Genomic DNA, 25,902 nt, shown 5'->3' with positions numbered 1-25,902 from the left:
ACATCCGGTAGCCAGCTGAATTTTAACGTCATTTCTGCTGGTACGTGTGTAGCTACTGTATTCCCGCAGCTATAGTTCTAATGTTAAAAGCTGCTGTCCTGGTGGTCAGCTGTTCTTCCTCTATCGCTTGGAGCATTGTGCGGATACTGTCTGTTTAGCCGGACATCGGGGTCTCTGTGAGTTTTCCAGGCATTGCTCTTATGTTTTTTTCCCCCCATGTCGAAGGACAAGTTTAAAAGACAGCTTTAACTGTCGGATTGTTGTGTATGCTTGCTTACTTTACCGCTTATCTTTGTAAACAGCAGCTCGGCGATTTCTTAAAATGTTGTTTTGAACAGTATGATTTCTTGCGAGGGAAATGTACTACGTGCTCTTTTAGCATCTGAAATCCGATGAAACATTTTGAAAGTGTCTTAATTTAGGTTTGATGATGAGATTGCGAATCACTTACCGAGGCCTTGGAATGACGATTCCCTGCTCGGAGGACCCTATGTACCTGGTAGTGATTAGTTAGCCAATACAGCTAACAAATCGGTGCTAACCCTAGTTTAATTAAAGGGAGCTTAGAATGTTACCCAGTGTTACCTAAAGTAAACCACTCCCGCCCCCGCCGTTTTTCACTTAAATTGCGTTAGGATAAAGACTTAATATTGCGAGCAAAATATACATTGAGAGTTGGACCGTTAGCTAGTTAGCAGCGACCTAATCTGTTTAGAGCACATATAAACCCTGCTACGGTACAGCAGCAGCTATATCAGACCCCCATTAAAAAGCTGTGCTACATTCTAAACTTCTGAGGTTTTAACATGTGACAGTCCACGGTTTCATTGGTCTGACCCCGTTTGAATGTGCATGAACTCCACATTTAGGCTGCATTGAACTGGATTTATCAGTTCAAAATATAGGAGTCTCAGCGCAGTTGCTGATGGAGCATAGGGGTTCATCAGTTATTACCGCGAACATCCGTCAGCCTTTATGAACACATCTGCTGTGGTACTATCAAAATATCTGTAATTTCTGCTAGGGCTGCAACTGTCAATTTTTTATTTTTAGTAATCGGCTATTCTTTGGATTACTCCATCAATTAATCGAGTAATTGGATAAGAAATAATTTTTGCGCTATTAATGAGCAATAATGAATATTAAAAATAGAATAGAATAGCCTTTTCTTGTCATTGCACATGCATAACGAAATTGTAGATGCTCCGTTCAAACTATGCATGGATAAAAATATAAATGGTAGGACAGTAAGAATAAATAACAAACAAGAGGAATATATACAAAGCAGGAGAAATGCACACATTAGAGGACACAAAGAAAAAACACAGGTACTTCAAAATGAGCTGTTAAAAATGGCAATGTTTTAATAATTTAACTGCATACAACATCTCTAAAAACAACTAATATAGTATTTTGTTGTATTAAAATAGTTGGTTTTTTTTTAAAGAAAATATTTTCGTAAATGCAAAAATAAATAAATAATCTCAAGTATGGTAATATAAAATAAAATAATGTATACATGCAACGAAAACTAAGGCATAAAATAAAATTGCCTGTACAGCACGGTGATTAGCACATTTGCCTCACAGCAAGAAGGTCCTGAGTAACTATGTGTTAGACTGGGCACCCAGACCTGTACCCTGCCTCCTGCCTCTGCCCCCATGCCACCATGACAAGGATAAGCGGAAGAAAATGGATGGATGTCTTCTTGGAAGGCTTTCTTACATTAATATGTTGCAAAAATAGTTTTGTGTTGCATCTGCTGGATGACATAGATTAAGTGTGTTTTCATATGTATGTGTTTTGTGCATGTGTTTCTGCGTATTTAAGTGTGTATGTGAATATGAGAGTTTGTGTGTCTGTAAGCCTTAAAAGAGTGTGTGTGGTGGCTGCAATGAAGAAAAGCAAGCATATCAGCATTCTGAAGTTTGCCCTGTGCATTGATGTATAATTTTTTTGCTGCTGAACAGACATTATGATGGTGTAGATGTTAATAATGTTGATAATAATTCACTGTCCAAACTAACAGCCCCAGGTCACTGGCTCAGAGTTTTTTGGGGGAAAAAGCTGTTGTGGGATAATATTTTATATTATTTCACTTTAAATCTGTAAAATAACTTTACAAAAGCCTTGAAATAAATATGGTCTAAACTCACAAAATATGGTCTCTAAACTCACCCCTGTTTATTGCAGGTGTCGCAGGTCACTGAGATGGAAAGTGGGACTTCTGCCGTCAGCCTTCAGCAAGCGGCGTAATTAACTTAGTCTGATACACAGTTTAACCGTCCATCTGCATATTTTAAAGATATCCTACTTACGTGGCTTTACTTTAGATTTTTGCTGTGTAAAACAAATGGTAGAGTATACAGCTACAAAGTTTGCTTTTCTTCACGTCAGAGTTCCACCTCTCAGCTCTTCGTGGTGTAAACAGACTCTGGCTCCATGTTAAACTATGCTAGAGTCATCGTTGCTGCTGCTGTTCTGTCAGTCTGTTGGAAAAACTGTGTGGGCTTAATATTGTGAAACTTTTTATTCACATGCTACTCCTACATATGGTTGTATTCCAGGTCTGTTTTTAGTCACAAAAGTTACAGAGTGATGTATCAATCGAAGCAAATAATTTGTGTCAAGGATTTTTTTATAATACAGTTATTTGAATTACTAGATGACTGGTTGCTACACTAATATCTGCACAGTTCAAATAACTGTGTCTGCATAGGACAGGGCTGTAGATTAACATTGTTAGCTCATAGTACTGGTGGTAACAAGGTTGCCAGTTTTGTAGCACAGAGCAAAAAGTTGTAGTGCAAGCATGAAATGTGGTGTTTTTTTTAACATTGTGTCTTTTAAATATCTTGTTTGACATGACATAAGAATTTGTTGATTTTCTCCTTTTTTGCTGCTTCTGAGCAGTAGTGACAAAATAAAAGCTGTGCCTTAGCATCGTAAATCAGCCATGGAAAGTCATTTTTTCACTTGCTGTTGTATTTGTAAACCTTTCCTTTTCTTTCAGACGTACCTTCATTTGGTGCAGGTTGTGTGTTTGGTTTGTCCTGATGGGCTGGTTTTCTTTTAAAGGTTTGAAATATTGCTCCATTCTTTTCAGCGTGAAAATACGCTTCCAAATTCCAACTCCTTCTATAAGGACCCCCACACAAGATCACTTGGGGTCACTGCACCGAGTGTTCTGATTACCACAGGGATCACTGTTGCTTTCACCCTCCATATCTTCTTGAGTTCTTCTCTGAGGCCTTGGTACTTCTTGAGCTTCTCGTGTTCCTTTTTCCTTATGTTGCTGTAACTCAGTATAACAATCACTACGGCCATCTTCCTCTACTTGTCTACCACTATTATGTCCAGGTTGGTTAGCCATCATTGGTTTGTCTGTCTGTATCTGAAGTCCCACAGGATCTTAGCTCATCATTCTCGACCACCCTAGGAGGCGTGTCCCATTTTGACCTCAGGACTTCTAGGTTATACTCTGCACAGATGTTCCTGTTCACTATGCTGGCCGCTTGGCAGCATTCCACGTATGCTCTGCCTGCTAGCATCTGGCACCCTGCTGTTATGAGCTGGATTGTCTTGGGAGCATCTTTACACAGCCTGCACCTGGGATCTTGCCTGCTGTGGTAGACCCCAGCCTCTAACAATCTTCTGCTCAGAGCTCGATTTCTCGTTCACTTCTTTCATACAGCTTGATGTCAGATATGTAGAGGAGGTAGCTGATGATTGCTCCATTCTGTAGTCGGTATCCGTAGCCAGTCTTGCAGTGATCTCACTGAGGGATTTAGGCCTATGCAGAACAGCAGTGGGGGCAGGTTATCTCCTTGGTAGATCCCACACTTGATGTTGACTTGTGCAGTTGGCTTGAAGTTGACCTCTAGTATTGTTCGCCCCATCCCCTGAAGGCATCAAAACTATGAATGAACAGATATGGAATTATGTAGTAAACAAAAAAGTGTGAAATAACTCAAAACATGTTTTATATTTATACATGTTTTAATTAAATTCTTCAAAATAAATACTCTTAAATGAAGTCAAAGTCAAATAAAATAGGATGAATATGCAATTTAAACTAAGGCTTAAAAATGTATCTCTACTCTGTCTTCCTGGAAGGCTTTATAAGTTTTTGTACACGTGTTTCTGTGTGTTAAACTGTGCAAGCATATCAGCATCTGAAGTTTGCCCTGTGCTTTGATGCAAAGTTTTTGTGCTGCTGAAAACAAGATGTTATGATGGTGCAGACATTAATTAATATTAACAATAATTCACTGTCCAACCTAAAATCCCTCAGGTCAGTGACTCACTGGCCCATATTAATTTTTATTGGCTTGTGAAAAAATATGAACACAATTTAAATGAGACAGTATTTTATATTATTTCACCTTCAATCTTAAAAATATCATGAAAACATTGAAATAAATCTGGTCTAGTACACACCATGCTCCCCTTTGGATTCACCCCTGTTCACTTCAATTTAAAATAGGATGGCTGCTGCCAGCCAGGCTGCCTTTATACAGCTAGTTGCAGCATTTCCGAACCGTAATCATATACAGGTCTCACTACTATCTTGTGAACTGCTGCCATCCTTCTGTCACAAGTCACCCTGACACTACTCATCTCCACTCATTCCATGATGCCTGCACTCTCTTTTTATATTTCTGATGCACTTCTGGTTCTTTTTCCATGGTTTATCCCAGGTATCTACCTTCACTACCTCTACTCCTTGGATGTTGACCTTTTCACCTGTCTCCGTCTGAAGCTGGTTTTATGGTCGAGCAGAAGTGGTGTGTTCATTGTCAGCTTCAGTCCGGGCCCCTATTCCTGCAGGGAGCTCTGCTGTCAGATGGAGGCAGTGTAGAAAATATGCAGGCCACTTTTGCTCGTGTTGTTAGTCTGTCAGGCAGCCGCGGAGAAGAGCAAATATGTAACATCCAAAATAAAGTGAAGTGAAACAGAGTGTTAGAAATAATGAAACGTGTCCACTGCAGCCCTCATTTGTGATTTTCAAGCTGTATTTTTTTGATCTTTGAAGTTCTTTTTTTCTCCCCAGTTCTCCTTTTCCCAGTAAACTCCACTATACCATAAAACCAGCTTTATTTATACTCATGTATTCGGTTTTGTTCCTACTGACTTTCATTCCTCTTCTCTCCATTTCATACCTCCACCTATCCAGGCTCTCTTGCAGCTGCTCCTTGCTCTCTGCAGATCACAATGACACCTGTGAACATCATAGTCCATGGAGTATCATACTATCACCACTGTAAACAAGAAAAGGTTAGAACCATTTTGTTACCCTATCCCGAACTCGAACCTTTCACTCCACCGCACTTCCTTCCACTCTTACCAGTCACCGTCTGTTCCTCCCAGTTCTTCAAGTACATGTTTACCCTTGCCATTTCATTTTTTCCCCTGCAAAATCCACTTCCATATGTCCTTCCTCATGTCAACATCATACCTAGCCAACACCTTATCACCTCTGTTCCCTTTATCTACATGCCCATTGATGTAAGCTCCAGTCATCACTCGTCTACCCAGGGACATTTTTTGTTACTTCATCCAACTTAAGCCTCGATTATGCTTTCCGTGTCCACAAGTCTGCTGCCTGGTTTTAAGTGACATAAATTTTATAATAAGAAAGTAAAGGTGGGGCTTCGTACCAGTTTCGCATCTGTTCTATGTGACCAAGCGGACTTGTCCAGAGAATTTCTATAACTGTGCACCAGCTACACGTGCCCAGGTGCTGAACTTCCAACCCAGTATCATGGCAAAGCATGTAATAGACATGCTGGTCCACCTTGTGGATGTCACATTTTGCCTCTCTTAAGTGTGAAATGGACCCACATACAGAAGTTGCAGTAAGCTGCAGTACAAGCCGTGGTGATATTATATTTCAAGCCAATGTGAAAACAAACGATTAAAGAGATATTACTCATACATTTAAATGTAAACAAATATCAGCCACCTAGCTTAATCTTACCTGACATAGGAGCCTGAAATGTACTTCACGCCTTCCTTGGTCAGTAGTGACTTGCTGGCTGTAAATATTTAATCTCCCCCTGGTGAAACTGCAACTTCTGTATGCGTGCTCTCCAGAATTCCTGATAATGAGCAAGAGACACAAGTCTATGTTGTCTTAATATTATGTTAGCAAATACATTTTTATAGTTAATTTTCTTACATAGGCAATTTACTGTCTCACAGCTGCTTTTTAAAAATGTATTATGTACGAGAACCTAGGAGTAGTAACTTTGTTAACACCCTTATGCCAAAATCACCTTACAACCTGGAGGGGCCCCCAGTGATGCTGGATATTTCCTGAGATGCAGCATATGGACATTAGTAATACAATACAGCTTCATTTCCTTCTAACTGATTGAGCTTACTTTAAATTTATTAAAAATGGCCAAATATTTATTACCACCTCTTTCTAAGATGATCCTGTCTGCTCTCTCTGCAGGTGACGGCTGTCATGTAGTTAGGCCTTTTACTTCATGGATTTTGAGTCTTGAGGATTTTGAACATTTAGTTTTTTTCACTATTTGTCTAAGTTCCTAGGCATTCTATTATACACTTAATCATGTGTAATGCAGTCCAATAATGAATAGAACTAGGTTGGGAAAATTCTTGTTTTTCTAAACTCCAATCAAAATGCAATTTGTGTTAGAATGAGAGACTGACCGAGAAAGTAGTAAAAGCAAGTAAAACCAAAGAGGCCAAAGTGCTTGTGCTGGTAACAGAAGAGCCACCCTGTCAGTAGGTTGGCAGCGCCTGAGGTAGCCAGGGCGTGAGGATGACTAGCTTGTTTAAACGCAGTAGCAGCAATGGAGGCTCCAGAAGCAGCGGAAATGGAGGTGGGGGTGGCAGTGGACAGGGGCAGCTTAACAATAGCAGGCCAAGCCGACAGGTCAGACGCCTGGAGTTCAACCAGGCCATGGAGGACTTCAAGACCATGTTCCCCTCTATGGACTATGAGGTGATAGAGTGTGTGCTGCGATCTAACAATGGAGCTGTGGATGCTACCATCGACCAGCTGCTGCAAATGAGCATTGACGGACAGGGCTCAGATGACAGCTCAGACTCGGATGACAGCATCCCACCAGAGGTCAGTGGAAAGGGTCCAAGGGTACAAACACCAATACCTGCTGAGCTTGACTGGCTGTCAATTTAAATGCACAAAAGGGTTCTGGTGATGACCAGGCTTGTACAGTGTTCATGTTTGGATTTGCACGTCTTGCATTCAGAAACGTGAGCAAGAAATGTGACGTTTTGAGAAACATGCGCATGCAATGTATATAATGCAAAAGCACAATATTATGATGTTTGAACTTTCTTTGATGGTACAGAGCATAGTGGCTCAAATCGCATGATAATGGCAAGGCAACAGATGGTAAAATGCATCTAGGAATAAAGTAATAACCAGGTTTAAAGTTCAAGTGTTTAAGTTCCATGTGAAGGGATTAAAGGTTACAAAAATCAAAGTATGGGAAGTTTAAAAACCAGGTTCCTATCTAACAGGATACCTGTAAAAGCAGTCACTGAAAATGTCAAGATGGCTCTGAAAAAAGAATGAATACATGTGATGAGATTTCTCAATTGTTTTGCTTTTTTTTTTTTTAGAAGTTCTGTTGATACAAAATTTTATTTTTTATTTTTATTTTTTATTTTAATGAGAATCTGTTCTATAATTGGCTTACAGCCAAAGACTGGAACTGCAGAAATGTCCATTTTTTTGACAAGTTGTTGTATCGAATCAGATGTTCTTGTCTAGGATGTGGTCATATGCATGAAGGCACCATGACAAGTATAACAATAACACGATGCTGGTCAGTCTTTTTACTGAAAAGAGCATAGCTACTCATCAAGAAATTTTGCAGTAACTTGAAGTTTATTTAGCTGAAAAAATGGAAATCTAGCTGAAGGCAGCTTAAATCAATCAGAGCACCTAATCAAACAAAACTTGTGTTTTCTAGATATTGGAGCGAACTCTGGAGCCTGACAGTTCAGATGAGGAGGCACCTCCAGTTTACTCTCCACCAACATATGACATGCACATTTATGATAGGAAATACCTAGAAGCCCCACCAACACTATCTCCACGGTAAGTAACAAAGTGCTATGTTTTACATAATTGTTCTGTTAATTTTTTTTAATAAAATACCTCTGTAACGTGCTGAAGCCTCAGGCATTGCTTTTGTAAATAAAATATATCAAGAACATTTCTTCAAATTTGGCTCAAATGTCTCTTGGACTCAAAGATAAATTGTTATAGTTATAACAAAAAAGTGAAATGATAACATTTTCCCAGGTTAATGGTCAGTTTCACTGTAATATCACAATGCAGACACATTTTTCAGAGTGGACATGGGTCCCTAAAATATCTCAAAATATCTTAAGTATTCATTAAAGCATTTAATTGTCTGGGTGGGTGTTTCAGTCGTTGCAGTCACTTCAGTGTTGCTATTTTCACAATTTCACATATTTAGACCAAACGATGTCTCTGTGCTGTGTATTCGAGGTGTTTTAGATTAAGAACAAACAGCTTCCATATATGTATATATAATCATGTTATTTGCTAATAAAAATGTTTTAAAACCAATGAAATCCTTCTAATTTTTATTGACTGTATAATAGAAACATAAAAAATGATCTAAATAAGTGGCAAAGAAACAAATAAACATTGTACGTCTACCAAAACTTGGCCACAGTTGTAGTTGTGTTCATCCAAAGCGGGGCCTTTACAGTGTTTTTATGCTCGCTGCATGCCTCTTGTCGTGGCTGTCGTTTGGCACGCTGGTCGGTTGAGCACCTCTCAATTTTTGTAACTGGTGTGTTGCACTGTGGCCGAGTAGGTTTTTTTTTTTTTTTTTTCTCCCTTCCCCAAGGGCAAAGTCTTCCAGGTTTGACTTCCCCTTCCTGTCTCAGCAGCTATTTCACAGTGTTGTCTGAGTGGCGCCACCTATCATTCAGGAGAATGCTGCAGTCCCTTCCTATGCCTTAACAGCGGGCATAAATAGGAGTGACTGTGTGATGATCATGTGGTGGCGAGTGAAGCAACCAATGTATAACCAGAGATTATACTGGTGACCTTAGTTGTGCTTTTGTCCTTCAGCAAACTGTGGAGAGTTGTAAAGTACAAAGGCTTTGTTCAAGGACAAAGGACATGGTCTACGTAGGCTGAGTCCTTTGAAGGAACCAACCCCTGAATTTGCAGTGTTTAAACACAAACGGCCCAGTACAGCTGTTGTGTGGTTTTCCTTTTGTGTTTTTGATCTTTTGATGTTTTGTTTTTCCCCTTATTGTTGTTTCCTTTTGATACCTTATTTTTTCTTCCAGGCCTACATTTCAGATAACCAGCAGTTGATCTACACATACCGTCCACATAAGGAGATGCATTCTTTTAATTTTTAAAAAAAAATTGTATTTATTTATTTTTTGGAGGTTGCACATGTCTATGTACGTTGAATACCCTTAGTCCTTCAATCTGTGTAGCAGAATAACTACGCAAACTGACACAAAAGCAGTGCCATCCCCCATAAGAGTCCTTTCCTTTCAGAGAGTGTATCCCCTGAGGAGGGTCTTTTGTGGGGTAAAAGTATCTGCCTTTTCATGTAGACCCTGCTCCATGCAATTGATGAAGAAATTTTCTCTGACGCTTTCTGCCGCCGAGAAAAGTTACTGCAATGTGAAACTTTGTAACTATTATTGACTTTGTGCATTGCTTTAAGTGGCCATTTTTAAAAAAGGAAAATCAGCATAGGTGTTTCCCCAGTTACCACTATATGTGAAGGACAGCGTAACAGGGAATTCGTAGAACCTTTTTGTTGTGAGGTGAATGTCCTGCTTGGCTGGGGGCTTTCTGTGTGGAGTTTGGTCTGGTTTTTCTGACTTCCTCTCACAGTCCAAAGAGACACATGTTAGGCTAATTGTCGAATAGACAAGTAGTTCAATAGTAAAACTATAAAAGCACCATGCAAATGCCAGTGTGGGTCAGATTCTGTGCTGCTCCTTTAACATCTGTATCAGCAGCCATGATAATTCATCCAAAGATTATTTACTGCAGTACAATGATGCAGAGATATGTAAATAGTTATGGGGTGACGACAGACAATACCATACAGCCCAGCACCTTTTGTGACTTGAACAAAAGGCAGCATAAGATTGTATGTTATATGCAAACACTGACAGTGCTTTAAAGACCTAAACCAAGCAAAGAGTTGGCACATCTTAAAATCGAATTAGCCTGTTTTAATTGTTTGACAGTATTAAAGATTGTGTCTAGGCCACATTTGCAAACACTCACCAGGCATTTTCTCATTCATAACATCATTTTCCTGTTGGGATATATGGGGAAAAATAGATGTTTCTTGTCTCTAGCACTCCCTAGTGATTATTGTGAGAGCACCATATAAAGGATTTAAATAATTAATAATAGTTTCAGATAGAGACAACTTGAAAATGCAACTGGTAGATTTACTAATCTGTCCTGTTACTCCATGGACTCTCCTAGATCTAAAGCCCAGCCTCCTTCAGCTCACCAGCAGGTCAGAAGCTATCGTAACTGGAACCCTCCATTGCTTGGAAATCTCCCTGATGATTTTCTACGGATTCTTCCACAGCAGTTAGACAACATTAAGGTAAAAATGGAATTGTTTTTTCCCAAGTGTTCACGAGATGGCTCCTTTTTTTTTCTTTCTTACTGTTAAATACTGTTAATACCATTAATGTCTTTTTCTTATGTTGGCCTTGATTTTTTTCTTTTTTTGTTTTTTTTTTTGTTTGCTTGCTTTGTGATACTGTAATATGTATGTAGTTAAACAAACAAAAACAAAATAAACCTCTCAGAGACAGAGAAAAGCCTTACGGAGTGGCCGAATTAACAATCTGGGACATGCTTAAAAAGAAGAATTGCATTTATTGGTTAAGAAAACACCTTCATAACATATCCAAGTCAAGAACATTGTCAAGGAGGTAGTGTGTCAGCCTTCACTGACAGAAGATTGTGTTCTGACAGCCACATCAGAAATGTTTGACTAAGTTAATTATGTTAATTATATTACTGGGGGCAAGAAGGAGAACATCTGGTGTAATTCAGTGCAATTCAATTTTATTTATACAGCGCCAAATCACAACAACAGTCGCCTCAATGCACTTTATATTGTAAAGTAGACCCTACAATAATACATACAGAGAAAAACCAAAGAATCATATGACCCCCTGTGAGCAAGCACTTTGGCGACAGTGGGAAGGAAAAACTCCATTTTAACAAGAAGAAATTTCTGGCAACGGATGTATCGCCAGATATGTTATTTAAATATAGACGTTTGGTATCCACAGAAATGTCAGAATCTCAGCTAAAAGCGTACGATACCATTTAAACAACCACCAAACAGCAAACAATTAAAGAGCAGGTAAATCCACAAAACGATGTAAACACAAATCGCTGATCGTTCAACCGACATGCTGTCGGGTACTGAAATCCAACCTCTCACAGATTCTGAAACTGCAGGTTTCGTTGTCACATTTTCATCACAGAAAAGTTTGTTTTTCACTTTCTTTTTTGTGATATTCTTTTTATTTCTTTTGTTTATGCAAAGACAACTTTAAAAGCATCACAAACATTTAAAAGAAAAAAAAACCCCAAGCCAAACGGAAACAGTGAAAACTGTAGTGGCTTACTTGAAAAGTAGTTACCTTGGTACAAACAATAGTTATAAGGAGGGTGTGTGGGTGGAGACCATTTTGACCAGATTCTATAAATGTATGTTATGAGCCCTACCCAAAATTGCGATCTTTTCAATTATGTAAATTTCTTGCACAATAGCAACCCTTTCTTCAGTGGTAGGTGCTTAAACTTTCAGCCATTTCCTTGTAATGGCAATAAATTTTGTAGTACATCACCCATATCCATAGTAGTGCATTTAAAAGGAATCTTAACACCAAAAACATTCTCTACGTGATTGTGGATTTCTTTCCAGTAACCTCTAATAATAAGGAATTCCCAGAAAATATGACCATGAGGGCCTCCTCTAGTCTCACAAAGTCTCCAGTTGACATCTCCACGCCCAGATGTCTTTTCTGAATGGGTGTGAAGAAAAATCTCAGTGTTCTTCCAATAGAACTCTCACCATGTATTTGTGAAAGTCCACTGAAGCTGCCATACGGTTTCCCAGGTTTCTGCTGGAGCCTCAGTTCAGCCTCCCACTTCTTCCTTATATAGTCCATATTTCCTTGTTGAGACAACTGAATTCCATTATAAAGTCTGGAAATCACTTTTTTACAATGTGCTGGTTTCATTAATGACAGGAAAGCCACCAAAAATCCCACATTACAACCACTCAGGGCATTTGTTTTAGGAATTTGTAAAAGTCAGCTTATTCTAAACCGTACTAATTTTAAAGCTTTAAAACTCTTAAATGACTCCTTGTGGAGAAATGAATTATAGCATGTGAGGCCCCTGAGGGTCCAATTTTTAAATCTGTCATCACTTTTGTTCAGTACAAAGTCAGAATCGCACCAGCTCAACGTTTTGGATGGATCCTCTAGTTTACAAGTGCTAATTACACTTTTCAAGGTGTTAAACTGGCAGTCCTGATAGGGGGCTTTTTGAAACCGTCAACTCATCCTGAAATGTTACTATCAGCTAGGAGGGCCATAACAGGGAACACCTTTCACAGTAATAACGAGTTACAGTAGTCCATCCTAGAGGTAATAAATGCATGAACTAGTTTTTCTTTGTTACTCTCAGACAGGATATTTCCAATTTTTGAGACGTGCAAATAGAAGAAAGCAGTCTTACATATTTGTTTAATTTGTGCATTGAACGATATATCCTCTGCAATTCCTCACAGTGTTACTGGAGGCCAAGGTAATCCCATCCAGAGTTAGCTTCTAGCTAAATGCCACATTTCTAAGATTTTTAGGGCTAAAGTACAATAACTTTAGCTTTATCTAAATTTAGAAGCAGGACCACCGTGCCAGTTAGAAGTGGCACAGTGGTTAGCACTGTTGCCTCATTGCAAGAAGGTCCTGAGTTCAATTCCATGATCAGGCCGTGGTCTTTTTGTGTGAATTTTGCATGTGTTTGTGTGGGTTCTCTCCAGATAATCCGGAGGCCACTCCCGCTAATTCGTTAATTGGAAACTCTAAATTGCCCAGAGATGTGAATGCAGGTGTAAGTGTGAATGGTTGTATATGTGTTAGCCCTGCAACAGACTGGCGACCTGTCCATGGTATACTTTGCCTCTCGCCCTAAGACAGCTGGGATAGGGTCCAGGCGCAGCTCTCCCCGCGACCCTGAAAAGGATAAGCGGAAGAGATGTCTTTACATCTGTATGACATTCCTACAGTTTAACTATCTGGCTTCACGGATAGATAAAGTTGGGTGTTATCTGCATAGCAGTGAGAATGTATGCATACATTGCTATACCTAAGGGAAGCATGTATAATGTAAACAGAATTGCACTGAACCCTGTGTGTGAAGAGGACTCTCCATTTAAATGAACAAATTGGAGTCTGTTAGATAGAAATGATTCAAACCATTGCAGCGCAGTACCTGTAATACCTACAGCATGTTCTAATCGCTGTAATAAAATATCATGGTCAACAGTATCAAATGCTTCCGGCTACACTGAGGTCTAGCACGACAAGCACAGAGATGAGTCCACTGTCAGAGGCCAAAAGAGCATCACTTGTAACCTTCACTAAAGCTGTACTCTGTACTTTGATGAGCTCTGAAACCTGACTGAAACTCTTCAAATAAACAATTTCTCTGCAGATGATCAGTTTACAATAGAGTTTACAATAAGTCTTTCAAAAAAATGTTCAGATAAAGGGAAGGCAGCTGGGTTAAGTGATGGCTTTTGAGGAAGTAATTAATTTGATGGTTTGGAGGAAGTAATTACTGGAGTTAACTCAGAGAGATTAATTGGAGAAAAACAGTCTAAATAAATATTTGTGGTACATAATGTTAAGTCTGTGAGATTATGAGTAATTTTTTCTCTTAATGGTTAAAATTTATTTTGTGAAGAAGTTCATGAAGTCATTACTAGGCAACATTAAACAAATGGTTGCCTCAACAGTGCTCTGACTTTTTGTCAGCCTGGCTACAGTGCTGAAGAGAAACGTTTCAGCTCCAGTGCTGAAAGAGAAAGGGTTGTTCTTATTTGCTTCAATCAGTGCTGAATAGTGGGATGTTCTAGCTTTATGGAAGCCTTTTTATAGAGCAGCACCAAACTAGCTACAGATTTTTCAAGAGTGCAGAGCTGGATCTCCAGTTTAGTAATCCTGGCCTCCGGAGTTGTAAATGGGCTATGTTTATTACAAGTATCGTTATTACTCAAGGAGGCTGAGGAGTAACTAAAATCTGACCAAGCAGGAAAGTGCAGGAGGGACTATGACCTGCGACTGAGATAAAGCTTGCTGACACTGGGCATGACATTTCATTCCAGAATGGCTTGATAGTCTGGAGATTTAATTGTACACTGCATAGATTCAAGACACCCTGTGTCACATGCAGCAAAGCATCCCCAGAACATGTCCATGCCTCCTCTGTTTTTCACTGTAGGTTCAATGTTTTTTTTCTGTTTTTTTTTTTTTTTTTCTTTGCTTCATTTCTACCCCTCGACTGTTAAAGGCTGCTGGAGTATTATCGTCACCCCACTGGGCAGTGTGGACACATAAGTTTGTAAATGCAATAACTTGAGAACAAAGTGATGTAAGCGCTTCAAATTGACACCATTGGTGTGTCAAGTGTGTGACGAGAATTTTCAAATTGATCCCACAGGTGCATCTACTAAAAGTATTGGACAAGTTTGAATCTCAGTGACCTTGGTCTCAAAGTCAGAGTAAACTTTCTGAAATTCTTGTAAATATGAAGCTTGTCCCAGGCTATCGCATAGCTAACACGGAGAGACAGACAACCATTCACACTCAAATTCACACTTTTAGAATTTAAAATAATAATAATAAAATTATAATTTTATTTCATTTTTTTCTGTCACCTCTGAACTTTTTTATTCTTTAGTGGAAAATGATCAACAGTTTTGTTCACATCTGTGTACCCTGATTAAAAATTAGACCCCCCCCAAACAGCTGCTCTGTTTTTTACGTGAATTAGTGTGTTGTTTAGTATTTATCCCCCCCATTGTCTTTTACCGCCTCATCCTCACTTGATTTATAGACCTGCATTTAACAAACAGGCACAACATTTTTAACATCAATTTTTCTTCGCATCTACCTCTTAGTTTATTCTACAATACATTTGTGGCAGGGTCTTTCTGTGTGGAGTTTGCATGTTCTCCCCATGTTTAAGTGGGTTCCCTCCGGGTACCCCGGCTTCCTCCCACAGTCCAAAGACATGCACTTTGTGGGGATAGGTTAATTGAAAAATCTAAATTGCCCGTAGGTGTGAATGCGGGAGTGAATGTGAGTGCGAATGGTTGTCTGTCCCTGTGTGTTAGCCCTGCGACAGACTGGCGACCTGTCCAGGGTGTACCCCGCCTCCCGCCCTGTGACAGCTGGGATAGGCTCCAGCACCCCCCCCCCCCCGTGACCCTGAAAAGCTTATCCTTGGATGGATGGATGGACATTTGTGGCAACGTTTTAGTGCTGGTACAAAATTTGTTTTTCATGCACTTTTCTGCTTCAGTTATTATTTTGATTACTTTTTTACATGTTTCTATGATGTAATGACGAACAGTCACAGGGATTTCATAAAGGGTTTTTTTATTTTGTTTTGGTCTTCTTTGCATTTTTGGCATTGGTGCCACTGGTTTAGACAAAATAATAGTAATCCTGAATACTAGATTGATACATACATTAATCCTTTTTTTTTTTCTCAGCAGAGCTCTCAGAACAGTCTGTCTCAGCTGTCATCGTCCTCCTCGTCAGTTTCTTCATTAAGTCAGTGGACAGTGCAGTCTGGTTCTGGGTCTGCTGCCGGAACCACTGGGGGTCCTGGTTTAACAACAGCAGCTACAGAGCAAGACAAGAAACTGAAACAGTATCTGGAAGATGAGCGTATCGCGCTGTTCCTGCAGAACGAAGAGTTTATGAGAGAGCTACAACGCAACCACGAGTTTCTCATTGCCCTAGAGAAAGGTATTCCTGTTCACAGTATACACAAAAAAGTTCTACCATTTATGTCAACATGAGCCTGTGAGTTGTACTGCCTCGTCTTATATCTTATTGTACTTACCTGATGTATTGGAATTTAAAAAATACTTAATAAGATACTGTTAATACTGAAGAGCTGTCAAGTCCTTTTACAGTGTTGTGCACCTAGCCCATCACACTACCACAACCATGTCGTATTGCTAATATGACTTTTATGAAATGTTTATTTCATGAAGTGCAGTGTTAGTTTTACGCCACATGTAATCGGATGTAATCTTCCATAAAGTTCAATGTTTGTCTTGTTAGCCACATAATTTTTTCCCAAAATCCTTACGGAAATTTTTTGCCAATTCTGAGATAAGCCTTTTGCCTCTTTTCCACTAGCACCTACTCGGCTTGACTTGACTGTACTCTGCTCTACTTGGTTTTGGATGTTTTCCATTACATTTGAGTACCACCTGAATGTGGATGGGTTTGTTGGACCAAGGCAGAATGAATGTTCTTTGTTGTATGTGACACAAACAAGACGTTGAGGTGATGGTATAGCTGCTGCTAAACTGATGGTAAACGTTTGCACCTCTTCACTGGACTTCCAGTGTGATGGTTTAACGAGACAGACGTGTGAAGTAACTGCTTATTGATGGACTTAATCCACTAAAGAGTTAAACCTACGATTGAGTGGGGAAGGAATCAGAGGAGGCTGACAAAACACAAATATGCCTAAAATAGAAGATAAAAACAACTCAACGGCAAGAGCTAGCAATGTCACAGCTAGCTCTTGCTCGACTGGAAGCTAGATACTACCTACGTAATGGAAAACCCTAAGAACAGAAAGTCAAGTCCAGCGAAGTAGGTGATGGTGGAAAAGAGGCTTTTGCGTTCTTTTTGGTCAGCAGTGGATTTTGCCTTGGAACTCTTACTAGTTTTTACCTAGTCTCTTTCTTAGTAGGGCAAGGTAGTTTTTTCCCTTAATGAATAAAATCGTAATTTAAGTTCACATTTTGTATTCAATCCAGTTACCTTTGTCTAATACTAAATAGTGATGTGGGCGAGTAGTTGACTTGCTGACTAATCATGGCTAGTCGGTACCAGACTAGTTGTGTTATCTAATTGTTAAAATTTTAATTGATGCCCAATGCCTGTAAATTATTGTTATAAATGTTATGCAACCATCTGCCACCAGCACATTGTTTTTGAGAAACGTAATAAATCTGTGAATCTAGGCCTTATCTTTTTGTATTAGAGCATGGAGGAAATTAGCTTTCTCTGAAAGGTGGATGGCTTCTCCCTTTAGCAACAGGGTAGAGAGCTCAGAGTAGAGCAGCTACTCCTCCACATTGGAAGGAGATTGCTGTAGACTCCTGGGTAAGGTGTCCCGACTGTGAATGTCCTACCAGGAGGAGACCCCGGCGTAGACCCGCTACACGCTAGGGAGATTACATGTATTGGCTGGCGTGCAAACTAATCTATGTATATTTATTCGTATATTACCCTTCTTTTTCTATTATATAACATTAGAAAATTACTGACTGCAGGATTTTGTTAAAGCACACATTGTGTTTTGCTAAGGACCACTGAATGTAAACATAACCGTTTAAAGAAAACTGCACAGTGCAGAAAACTGTTTTTTTTTTCTTTCTTGTTTTATTTTGCTTTGTTATTGCCAAGGTCTGCTTTTATGCTTAAGTATTATGCTTGGTTTGTTTTTATTACTTTGGTTAAAGTAATAAAATTTAAAGGTTTGCTCTCATACAACACAGTATTAACAAAAAAGCTAAAGCTACCAAGTCTAGAGAATGCTGGAACCAAAATCTGAAAAAGGAGAACTCTCAAACACATCTGCATATGCTTGGCAGTCACCCCAAAACAAGAAATCTGTGTTCATTAAACAAAACAAAACCTATTTTGGGGTGGCTAGCATTCATGAAAAGTCAACTTCTTAGTGATAGTTCACTATAAGTAGCGGGATATATCTCTGTACTTTTATTGTGAAAGATTTGCACAAGAAGTTGCTGCACTCTACAATGTGCCAGAGCTCTAACAGTTTGCCTTTCCCAGCAGAAACTGAGATTAAGAATTTAAATTTGGGTCATATTACTATTATGCTAGAGCTCGTCACATCTGGGCAACACACATTAGTGGTCATAACATCTGCTCTCTTTTTAGATCGCTTGAAGTATGAGTCAAAGAAATCAAAGTCCAATCATTCAACTAGCTTGGAGAATTCCACAGGTAGATATCACTCATCAAGATTTCTCTGCTAAGCTACTTTGAGCTCTGTCTAAATTGTACAGAGTACTGGTTTATGTGTTTGTGCATTCACTGTGTTAGCTGCATCAAAAATTTGCACTCAATATATCACACTATGCATATTTACGTTTGATATATTTGATCTTCAGATGCATAAGTGTACTGTGTGGTAGTGCTTCTGTGTATGTGTGCAGGAGACCAGTACTCTGGAGCTTCCATGGAGGCCATCTCAGATGATGCGTTCAGAGACAAACTCAAACACATGGGCAAATGTAAGTCTGCTGATTTACAGTAGTACTATTGTTTCACAATACCTACATTAGTATTTGTAGTCATGTTGTAGTTTGATTAATGGAGCAGGAAGTTGTTTTTTTCACCTTCAGCAACAAGAAAGAAGCTGTTTGAAATTGCCAGAACATTTTCAGAAAAGACAAAGAGAAGAAAGTCAAAAAGGAGGACACTCCTGAAGCATCATTCGTATCCTTTATGTAAATGTGGTCAGGCTGAGATTCTTGTATTTTTAAAAAGGTTCCATTTCATGTTGTGAGGCGTTACAGTAGCTAAAACAACACATTAAATCAAAACCACTTTCAAAAATGTTATGATAATGGTTAGACTTCTAGTACACTACACACAGAAGAATTTTTTACTGTTGATAGTACTTGATTTAATGTACAGCTGTTTCTTTTCACTGCTGTTAAGTGCTAATCGGTGACTCAACTCCTGGGTCCTCCGGTCTGCATGTAGAAATACCTTGGGAAAGATACTAAACACTAAGTTGCTCCTTTAGTTGTTTGTGTGCATGAATGTAAGACAAAGCACTTAAAGGCATAGAATGAAAGTCCTTTGTAATGAGACATAAAAAGCAATACAAGTCTTTTGAGTGCTCAGAAAAGCACTATACAAGTAGCATTCCACAATGGAGTACATTATGAAGAAAGAGTAAGAAAAAATATTTAACTGAGTAGTATGTAAATAAGTAATTAGTTAAAATTGCAGCACGTTCTTGTCTTGTTTTAGTGTTTTAGTACTTAATTTGATAAGTGTTTGATTTCATAAGTCACTAACATTAAACTTTGTGTGTTGGTAGTGTTGTTTGATCATACAACAATATTTGGATACTTGCTAACCCCCTTGAGTGTTTTTTAGTACACCTGAAGGGTAAAACACCATCAACCTGACACTCTAACACTATGTTCAGTTTAAACCAGTGGGTTATATACATCTGAACTTCTGATCACAGGTGACATGAAAGGTCTAAAATTTGGCATTTTAAGCATGGTGAAGCATGGTGGACAATTTTAAGTACAAGTGTGTTCAGTTGATGCAATAGAGTTGTAGGAGGCTGAGGCTGTGAGGGGAGGGCTCCAGCAAGACACTGATGACACTTCCTTTGGGGTTCGCTCACACTTTCTTTTATTCCACACTTCCTCTGGTATACCATTGCGGCCATGCTTCCCAGTTGCCAGCCAGCTCACAGCTAGTTTCCAACTGCAGAAACCAGCTTGGCTCAGCTGTCTTCCTTCGTCTTCTCTGAACCCAGCAGGCAACTGTTGGAGAAATGGGGAATGGCTGATTAGACAAAAACTGACATCTGTGTGCAAAACAAAGTGATATCTGTGTGCACTCTGGTGAAATGGCCCCATGAGGGTGGGTTTGATCTAACAGACTGGTCCATCTTTGAACAGCAGGACCTAGTTACCTTCACTTAGTCTGTCCTTTTCTACATTAAAGAAAGTGTAGAGAATGCGACAGTGACCTAAAATGTTTGCATTTTTCCTAATCGAAAATCTTGGATGACGAATGAAGTACAGGCTCTGGTCAGAATTCGTAACTCAGGCTGAGGGACAGCACTACCAGAACCAACCTGAGGAGGGGCATCAAACTGGCCAAGGAGGGCCTACAGGAGAGTATGGAGGCCTTCTTACTGATAACATCTCCTACCAGGTGTGGAGAGGAATCCAAGCCCTCACCAACTACAAAGGCCAGAGCCCCCCAACAGGAGCCTCAAAATTGCAGAGGAGCTCAGGCAGGCATCCCTCACCAGACTGTTCAACCTTTCCCTGATTCATGCCACTGTTCCCACCTGTCTGAAGGCCTCCACCATCATTTCCATCCCCAAAAAGCCTGGTATAGACAATCTCAAAAACGACAGACCTATAGCCCTCATGTCTGTAGTCATGAAGTGTTTCGAGCAGATAGTGTCTCCACCCTTTTGCCGACAGAGCAAATCAGTCCACGGACAATGCCATCAATATCAACCTTCACAGAGCACTGAGCCATCTGGAGAGCATGAAGAGCTACATCAGGATAATCTTTGTGGACTACAGCTCGGTGTTCAACACCATAATCCCAGACATCCTCAGCACCAAACTGGACCACCACCACATCCCACTTGCTTTGTGTTATTCAAAGGTTATTCAGAGGTTATTCAGAGGTTGTATGAAAGTACGAGGTAGTTTAGTGCAGGCAAAACAGTTAGTTTGCAGTAGTGTGGTAATATTTAAAGTAATGCACTATGTTGGACTGTTGTAGGCATCTGTGTTGTTCATGGTCACTGTAACAGGCATTTTAAATTTAAACTGATGATTAATTCAGTGAATTTGACCTTTATACTAGATTTATGCTGTCTAGAGTTTGGAAATCAATCATGTATCAAGCTTGTATCTTGCTGAATTCAGTTGAAACCAAAAAGAACAATAAAACTTAGAGCAGCACAGGTTAGATGACCACAGGCTGTATACAAAATAATCTGCTGGAGCACACAGCAGAAATCACTGTGAATGATTTCTAAGTTACTCTCGCTGCACCACTACAATTGATCTTAGGTTTCTCACACCTGCTGAATCCCACTTTAACCCATGAGTATACTCACTTAATAGGACAGGCATTTGTTAAATTTTGTTTGTTTTTTCTAAGCTTTTTTTCTCGTAAGGTTTGTATTCCAATAATATCATTTTATTGGTATATTAACATGACATAAGGTTCTGTTAGCTGTCCTCAATAATAGCTGGTAGATATGTCCTTCAATAAGCTACTTTTTAAATTGCATTTTTACTGTATTTTGGATATATTTTAGAGGCTGTACTTTTTAAAATTTACTTGAAGGAAGAAGTTGTATCAGTACTTTTACAAAACCATCTACTGAAGTGACAGATGTGCAGTTTTGTCACCTCTGGTGGACCAGTGTTATTCATAAGGAGCTAAGAACCATCATTGTTGTCATATTCTGAGAAAAGCAATTCCATAGTCTGTGCCATTGTTACCGAGGTTTTTGGTTCTCATATTATTGCTAGCCATGCATAAGCTTCCATAATTGCATTTATTTCTCCATGTTTGTGAGTCCATGAACTCTGAGAGATTGATCTGGCTTGCAAGGTCTGAGTTTTGTGGCTCTTAACTAAACTCCTTTCCAGATTGGGCACAGCCAACTCTACAGCCAATCTTCTTGATGATGTAGAAGGACACCACTGTGGTAAGAAATCATGTGAACCATACAATGCTAATGTGTTTCATGCTATAATGTAGAGGAGTGTTTCCTGACTGATCTAGCTTAAAGGTCAGACCTCAGAGAGAGAGTAATGGTTAAAGCATAAAGCACCCTAACAGTGATGCTGTGTTTTCAATCCTTGCATTAAAACACAAAGATAAGTAACTGAGCCACATTTTAGTTTTAAAGAATTAGTCCTAACCAACTTTGTGGTGGGCATGGTTCCAGTTCGGAAATTCAGAAGAGGACTGGTACAGAACTTAAGCAATGTAATATTTTGGCATATTTGGGTTTGGCGGCAAAATGTGTCTTAGCCAGTTTCAAAAAAGGTTTTAAAAACCTAAATAACTTTCTGACAGGAAACTGAACATCTGACCACATTAGACATAATTTGTCTGCTTTTCCAAACCCAGCTGTGGGTGGATACTTGCATAAAGGTCACAAAGGAACCAAACTACTCCTTTAATGTGAAAAAGCAAATCTGACATAGGACCTGATGCAACTTGTCCTTCGGTACGACCATAATGTGTGGCTCAAATGAAAAACATGTACAGGAGGTAGTCAAGAGAAGGACACAGGAGTATCTTCAGCTGTCTGTAAAACACAGTACAGGCTTTGTCATTGTATTAATTGATTGATTAATGCAGTAAAAATACTGTCATATTTGGATCCACCATGAAATACCACCTGGAAAGGATATGATTGGCAGCAGCTTGATTTTTCAGCATGAAATGAAAAATGAGTAGCCAATTTTGTTTTGCCTTTGTTTGGGAACACTGTTGTCCGTCTTACCCTAACCCTACCTAAAATTTGGACTGGTAACTCAGGAGGAAGAGCAGGTCTTCTACTAATCACAGGTTATCTATCCTTGGGTAATATACTAGCCTTGAGTTGCTCTTCAGTGCATCCATCGAAGTATAAATGTGTGAGAATGTTAGAGCACTTTTTAAGTTTTTTAGGTGCGCATGTAACTGTTCATTTACTTTTGTATGTGTCCAGAGGAAGATGGCCAGCCTAGAAGAGCAAACACTCAGGAAGAAACTGAAAAACGCAGTGAGCCAATATCATGGTAAGATAATCTTTTTTATTTTTACAGTTCTTAAATGAGTCTGTATAGTGGCCACTTTATATATCATGCATCATGATTAGGGCTGGGTATCGATTTCAATTTCTATAACTGATTTGATCCAGATTTGATTCAAATTTGACTCCGACAGTCATAAATATTATTAAAAAAATATGGATATGTACAGATAAATGATCAGAATTATATCTATGTATAAAACGGTAGTAACTGAGGATAAAACACAGAAAAATATAAAGGAGATTTTGCTGGCCTCGCTTATTATGGCAGATAAATATTCTGCAATAGATCAAAATCTGAAGAAAACCATGAATCAACATATGAACATTAACTGCTGCTGCTGAAGTGCTGAAGTTTTATTGGAGACATAGCTAAGCATGTTGCAATTTGGCATAACTTGTAAAAGTTTACATTTCTTCAGTATTGAACAGCAGAAAAAAACAAATAAAAGCAAAACAGCGGCTGACAGCACTGAACACAACAGTAGACTGGTGCGTAATAAGCAAGCGAATAATACAGAAACAGAGAATTTTTTCTTTATAGTAAACTGTTCTTGAAACACACTGAGAGAGAGCTGTGCACGAAGCGCGATCTTATCATGATGGAAGCAGAGCAGCAAAAGTAAGAGGGAATTAATGACGATGTTTATCAAACATGAAGCGTAGTTTTGATTTTCTTTTGCTGCTGGTTCAGTGAATTTTGGTTGGAGAGTGACGAAACCTGCAGCTTCATGTGAGATGTCAGCTTTCAGCACCCGACGGCAAGTCTGCATACATGCCGCCGAGTGTGTTTAGATCTTTGTGCCGAAACCTTTTACTTGCTTTCACGTGCTGTTTTAGCTGTTTGGCGGTTGTGCAAGTAGTTTTGTGAGCTTTAACCTGAGATTTCTAGCATTTCTGGCAAAATGCATTTATATTTAAAAATCGATTCAGGATTTAATGAATCGATATCGCATTATTCAAACTAAAAAAAAATTGAATCGGGTAAATCTTTTTTTTTGTTTTGTTTTTTTTAACCCACGCCTAATCATGATGGAGAAGATGTTCTGTGACAACATTTCCAGTTGCATGGGGACAAATAAGTGTCATCTGCAGTGGTATCTGCATCCAACTGTCCTGAAAGGTGGGACCTGTGTCCAAAATGACACATGCACAACTGCGTCTTCTCACCCATAATGGGAAACACCAGCACCTCCACAGGAGCATTCAGTCTTTACAAGGACTGCCAAGGATAGAGGTGGATAAAAAAAAAAAAGAAAAAAAAAAAAAAGATGCTTCTTCAAGAGGAATACTGTTACAGACTCTCAAGATCAAGGGTGATGTGCAGAGGAGTGGGAGAGAACTACGTGATGGTGGTGCAGGACATATGTGGGGAGGTGTGCAATAGGAGTGACATATGGGTTAAAGGTAGGGGTGGTATGTGATGATATTATGATCTGTAGTGGGAGTAGGAAGCAGATGGAAGAGTTCCTGGTGAAATGGAGGTATACACTGGAGAGACTGAATTAAATAAAATACTTCAGATCAACCATTTAAAGTGTCATAGAGTCCAAAAGAGGGGTGAAGAGAAGAATGCAGGCAGAGTGGCGTGGGTAGGCATAAGCATCAGAGGTGACTTGTAACAAAAGGATACCAGTGCAGAGAAAGGGACCTGCTATGGTGTATGTTTCTGAAACGTTGACACGAACAAAAAGGAGGCTGGGCGGGAGGTGGCAGAGCTGAAAACATTTTAAGATTTTCATTGGGAGTGATGAGAAATTAGAAAATGATTATATCAAAGAAACCCCTCAGGTTGATTGGAGACATAGAGGGATGATAGAAATATTGGATAAAAGATATTGAATGTGATCTTCTGTGATCACTTAGACTTTTTAAAAGCTTCTTTTAAAAAAAAGAAGGAAAAAAGGCACAGACAAGGTTGTGTTATTGTTTTTTTGTATTTTGTTTTGGTATAAAATCATAATCATCTAGATTCTTTGCTTTTCAGATCCTCCCGTGCTGCTTCATATCGGTTTCCAAGGTGACTACAGCATCACCCATGGGCAGTGGTTTTCTAGCTCGTGTTGTTCCTACTTGCTCCTGTCCAAATCATCTGAAGAGTTAAGACACCCCTGCCCACCCCTGAAAGAGGAATCAGACTGTTCCCAGCCACTGGGCAAAAACTTTGTAAATGCATAATCTCTGTGTTCTAACATTTTATTGATATATCATTTTAAACATAAAGGAACACACGTTATTACCTTACGGTATTTGTTGATGACTTCTTTTAATCCACTGTGGAGGAATACTAGCATAGTGAAGCTCTTTCCATACAAACCCTTATCCAGTCCTGTACTACAGCATACTAGGCATTTCAAATCCAAAGTGTGAACATGCATCTTTATATACACTAAACCATGTAGGGCTTTTTTTTACCTCGTTTTCTCAAGCATTGTAATATTTAGCTTTATGTAACTGAATTTTTTTGGTGTACAAATATTGTGGTTGTCTGTGGATGCCTAAATGTCAAAATGTCACCATGGACAAAATAACCATTAGGCTGTGTTTTTAAAGAATGGTGTTCTGGGAAATAAGGGTGTTGCAGGGTATGGAGCAGTTTACTAGGTTTTTTTCTTTGTTTGTTTGGCAAGGTGAAATTTTTCAGTTTGCGTTGTTGTCTATTTCAGTAGTACTGTAGGCACTGTGCTGTTCGAACATTAACCCAGGGTGACCAACTAGAAGCTGTCAAGCCAGGGAAAACATCAGCATCTTATTAGGCTTCATAAGGTTAACTGGTACACAAAGTCCTTCACATACATTATTGTCTAACCCAGTCTGAATGCAAATTTGGAGCTTTTAGGCTATGGCCATTTAAAGGTGAAATGAAAGGAATGACTAAATTTGAATAAAATTTTCACAGTCACCCCTCCCCACTGAGTTTGGGCCTTGAGTTTGGCATTTGTCATTGTTGCCATCTTGTTTTA

General features: G+C 39.2%; 1 protein-coding gene across 5 annotated transcripts; it reads left to right on the top strand.

The window, feature by feature from the left end:
• Window positions 1–35: 35 nt before the first annotated feature.
• cuedc1b (CUE domain containing 1b) lies at window positions 36–25,902 on the top strand. Of its 5 annotated transcripts, none has more exons than XM_063492706.1 (12): window positions 36–176; window positions 5,177–5,277; window positions 6,461–7,105; window positions 7,974–8,101; window positions 10,511–10,637; window positions 15,846–16,101; window positions 18,283–18,348; window positions 18,561–18,638; window positions 18,750–18,843; window positions 21,783–21,841; window positions 22,856–22,925; window positions 24,927–25,902. In XM_063492706.1, coding segments are annotated over exons 3-12 (1,191 nt in total). In that variant the 5' UTR covers window positions 36–176; window positions 5,177–5,277; window positions 6,461–6,793; the 3' UTR covers window positions 24,928–25,902. The 5 variants fall into 5 exon arrangements, with proteins under 5 accessions (XP_063348776.1, XP_063348774.1, XP_063348775.1 ...); XM_063492704.1 differs by having other exon boundaries at window positions 18,540–18,638; XM_063492705.1 differs by having other exon boundaries at window positions 15,843–16,101.

Source organism: Pelmatolapia mariae, linkage group LG14 (genome assembly GCF_036321145.2).
Source record: "Pelmatolapia mariae isolate MD_Pm_ZW linkage group LG14, Pm_UMD_F_2, whole genome shotgun sequence".
In the NCBI taxonomy this organism is placed as follows: Eukaryota; Metazoa; Chordata; class Actinopteri; order Cichliformes; family Cichlidae; genus Pelmatolapia; species Pelmatolapia mariae.
Note: the sequence above shows the minus strand (reverse complement) of the source record. Positions and strands in the feature narration are given on the sequence as shown.

Bases quoted from the DNA above. Each gene is read 5' to 3' on its own strand.
- cuedc1b (XM_063492703.1), top strand. From the start codon at position 6,794: ATGACTAGCTTGTTTAAACGCAGTAGCAGCAATGGAGGCTCCAGAAGC. The intron at 16,102-18,282 runs GTATTCCTGTTC...CTCTCTTTTTAG, and splicing joins TCTCATTGCCCTAGAGAAAG to ATCGCTTGAAGTATGAGTCA. The intron at 21,842-22,855 runs GTAAGAAATCAT...GTATGTGTCCAG, and splicing joins TGTAGAAGGACACCACTGTG to AGGAAGATGGCCAGCCTAGA.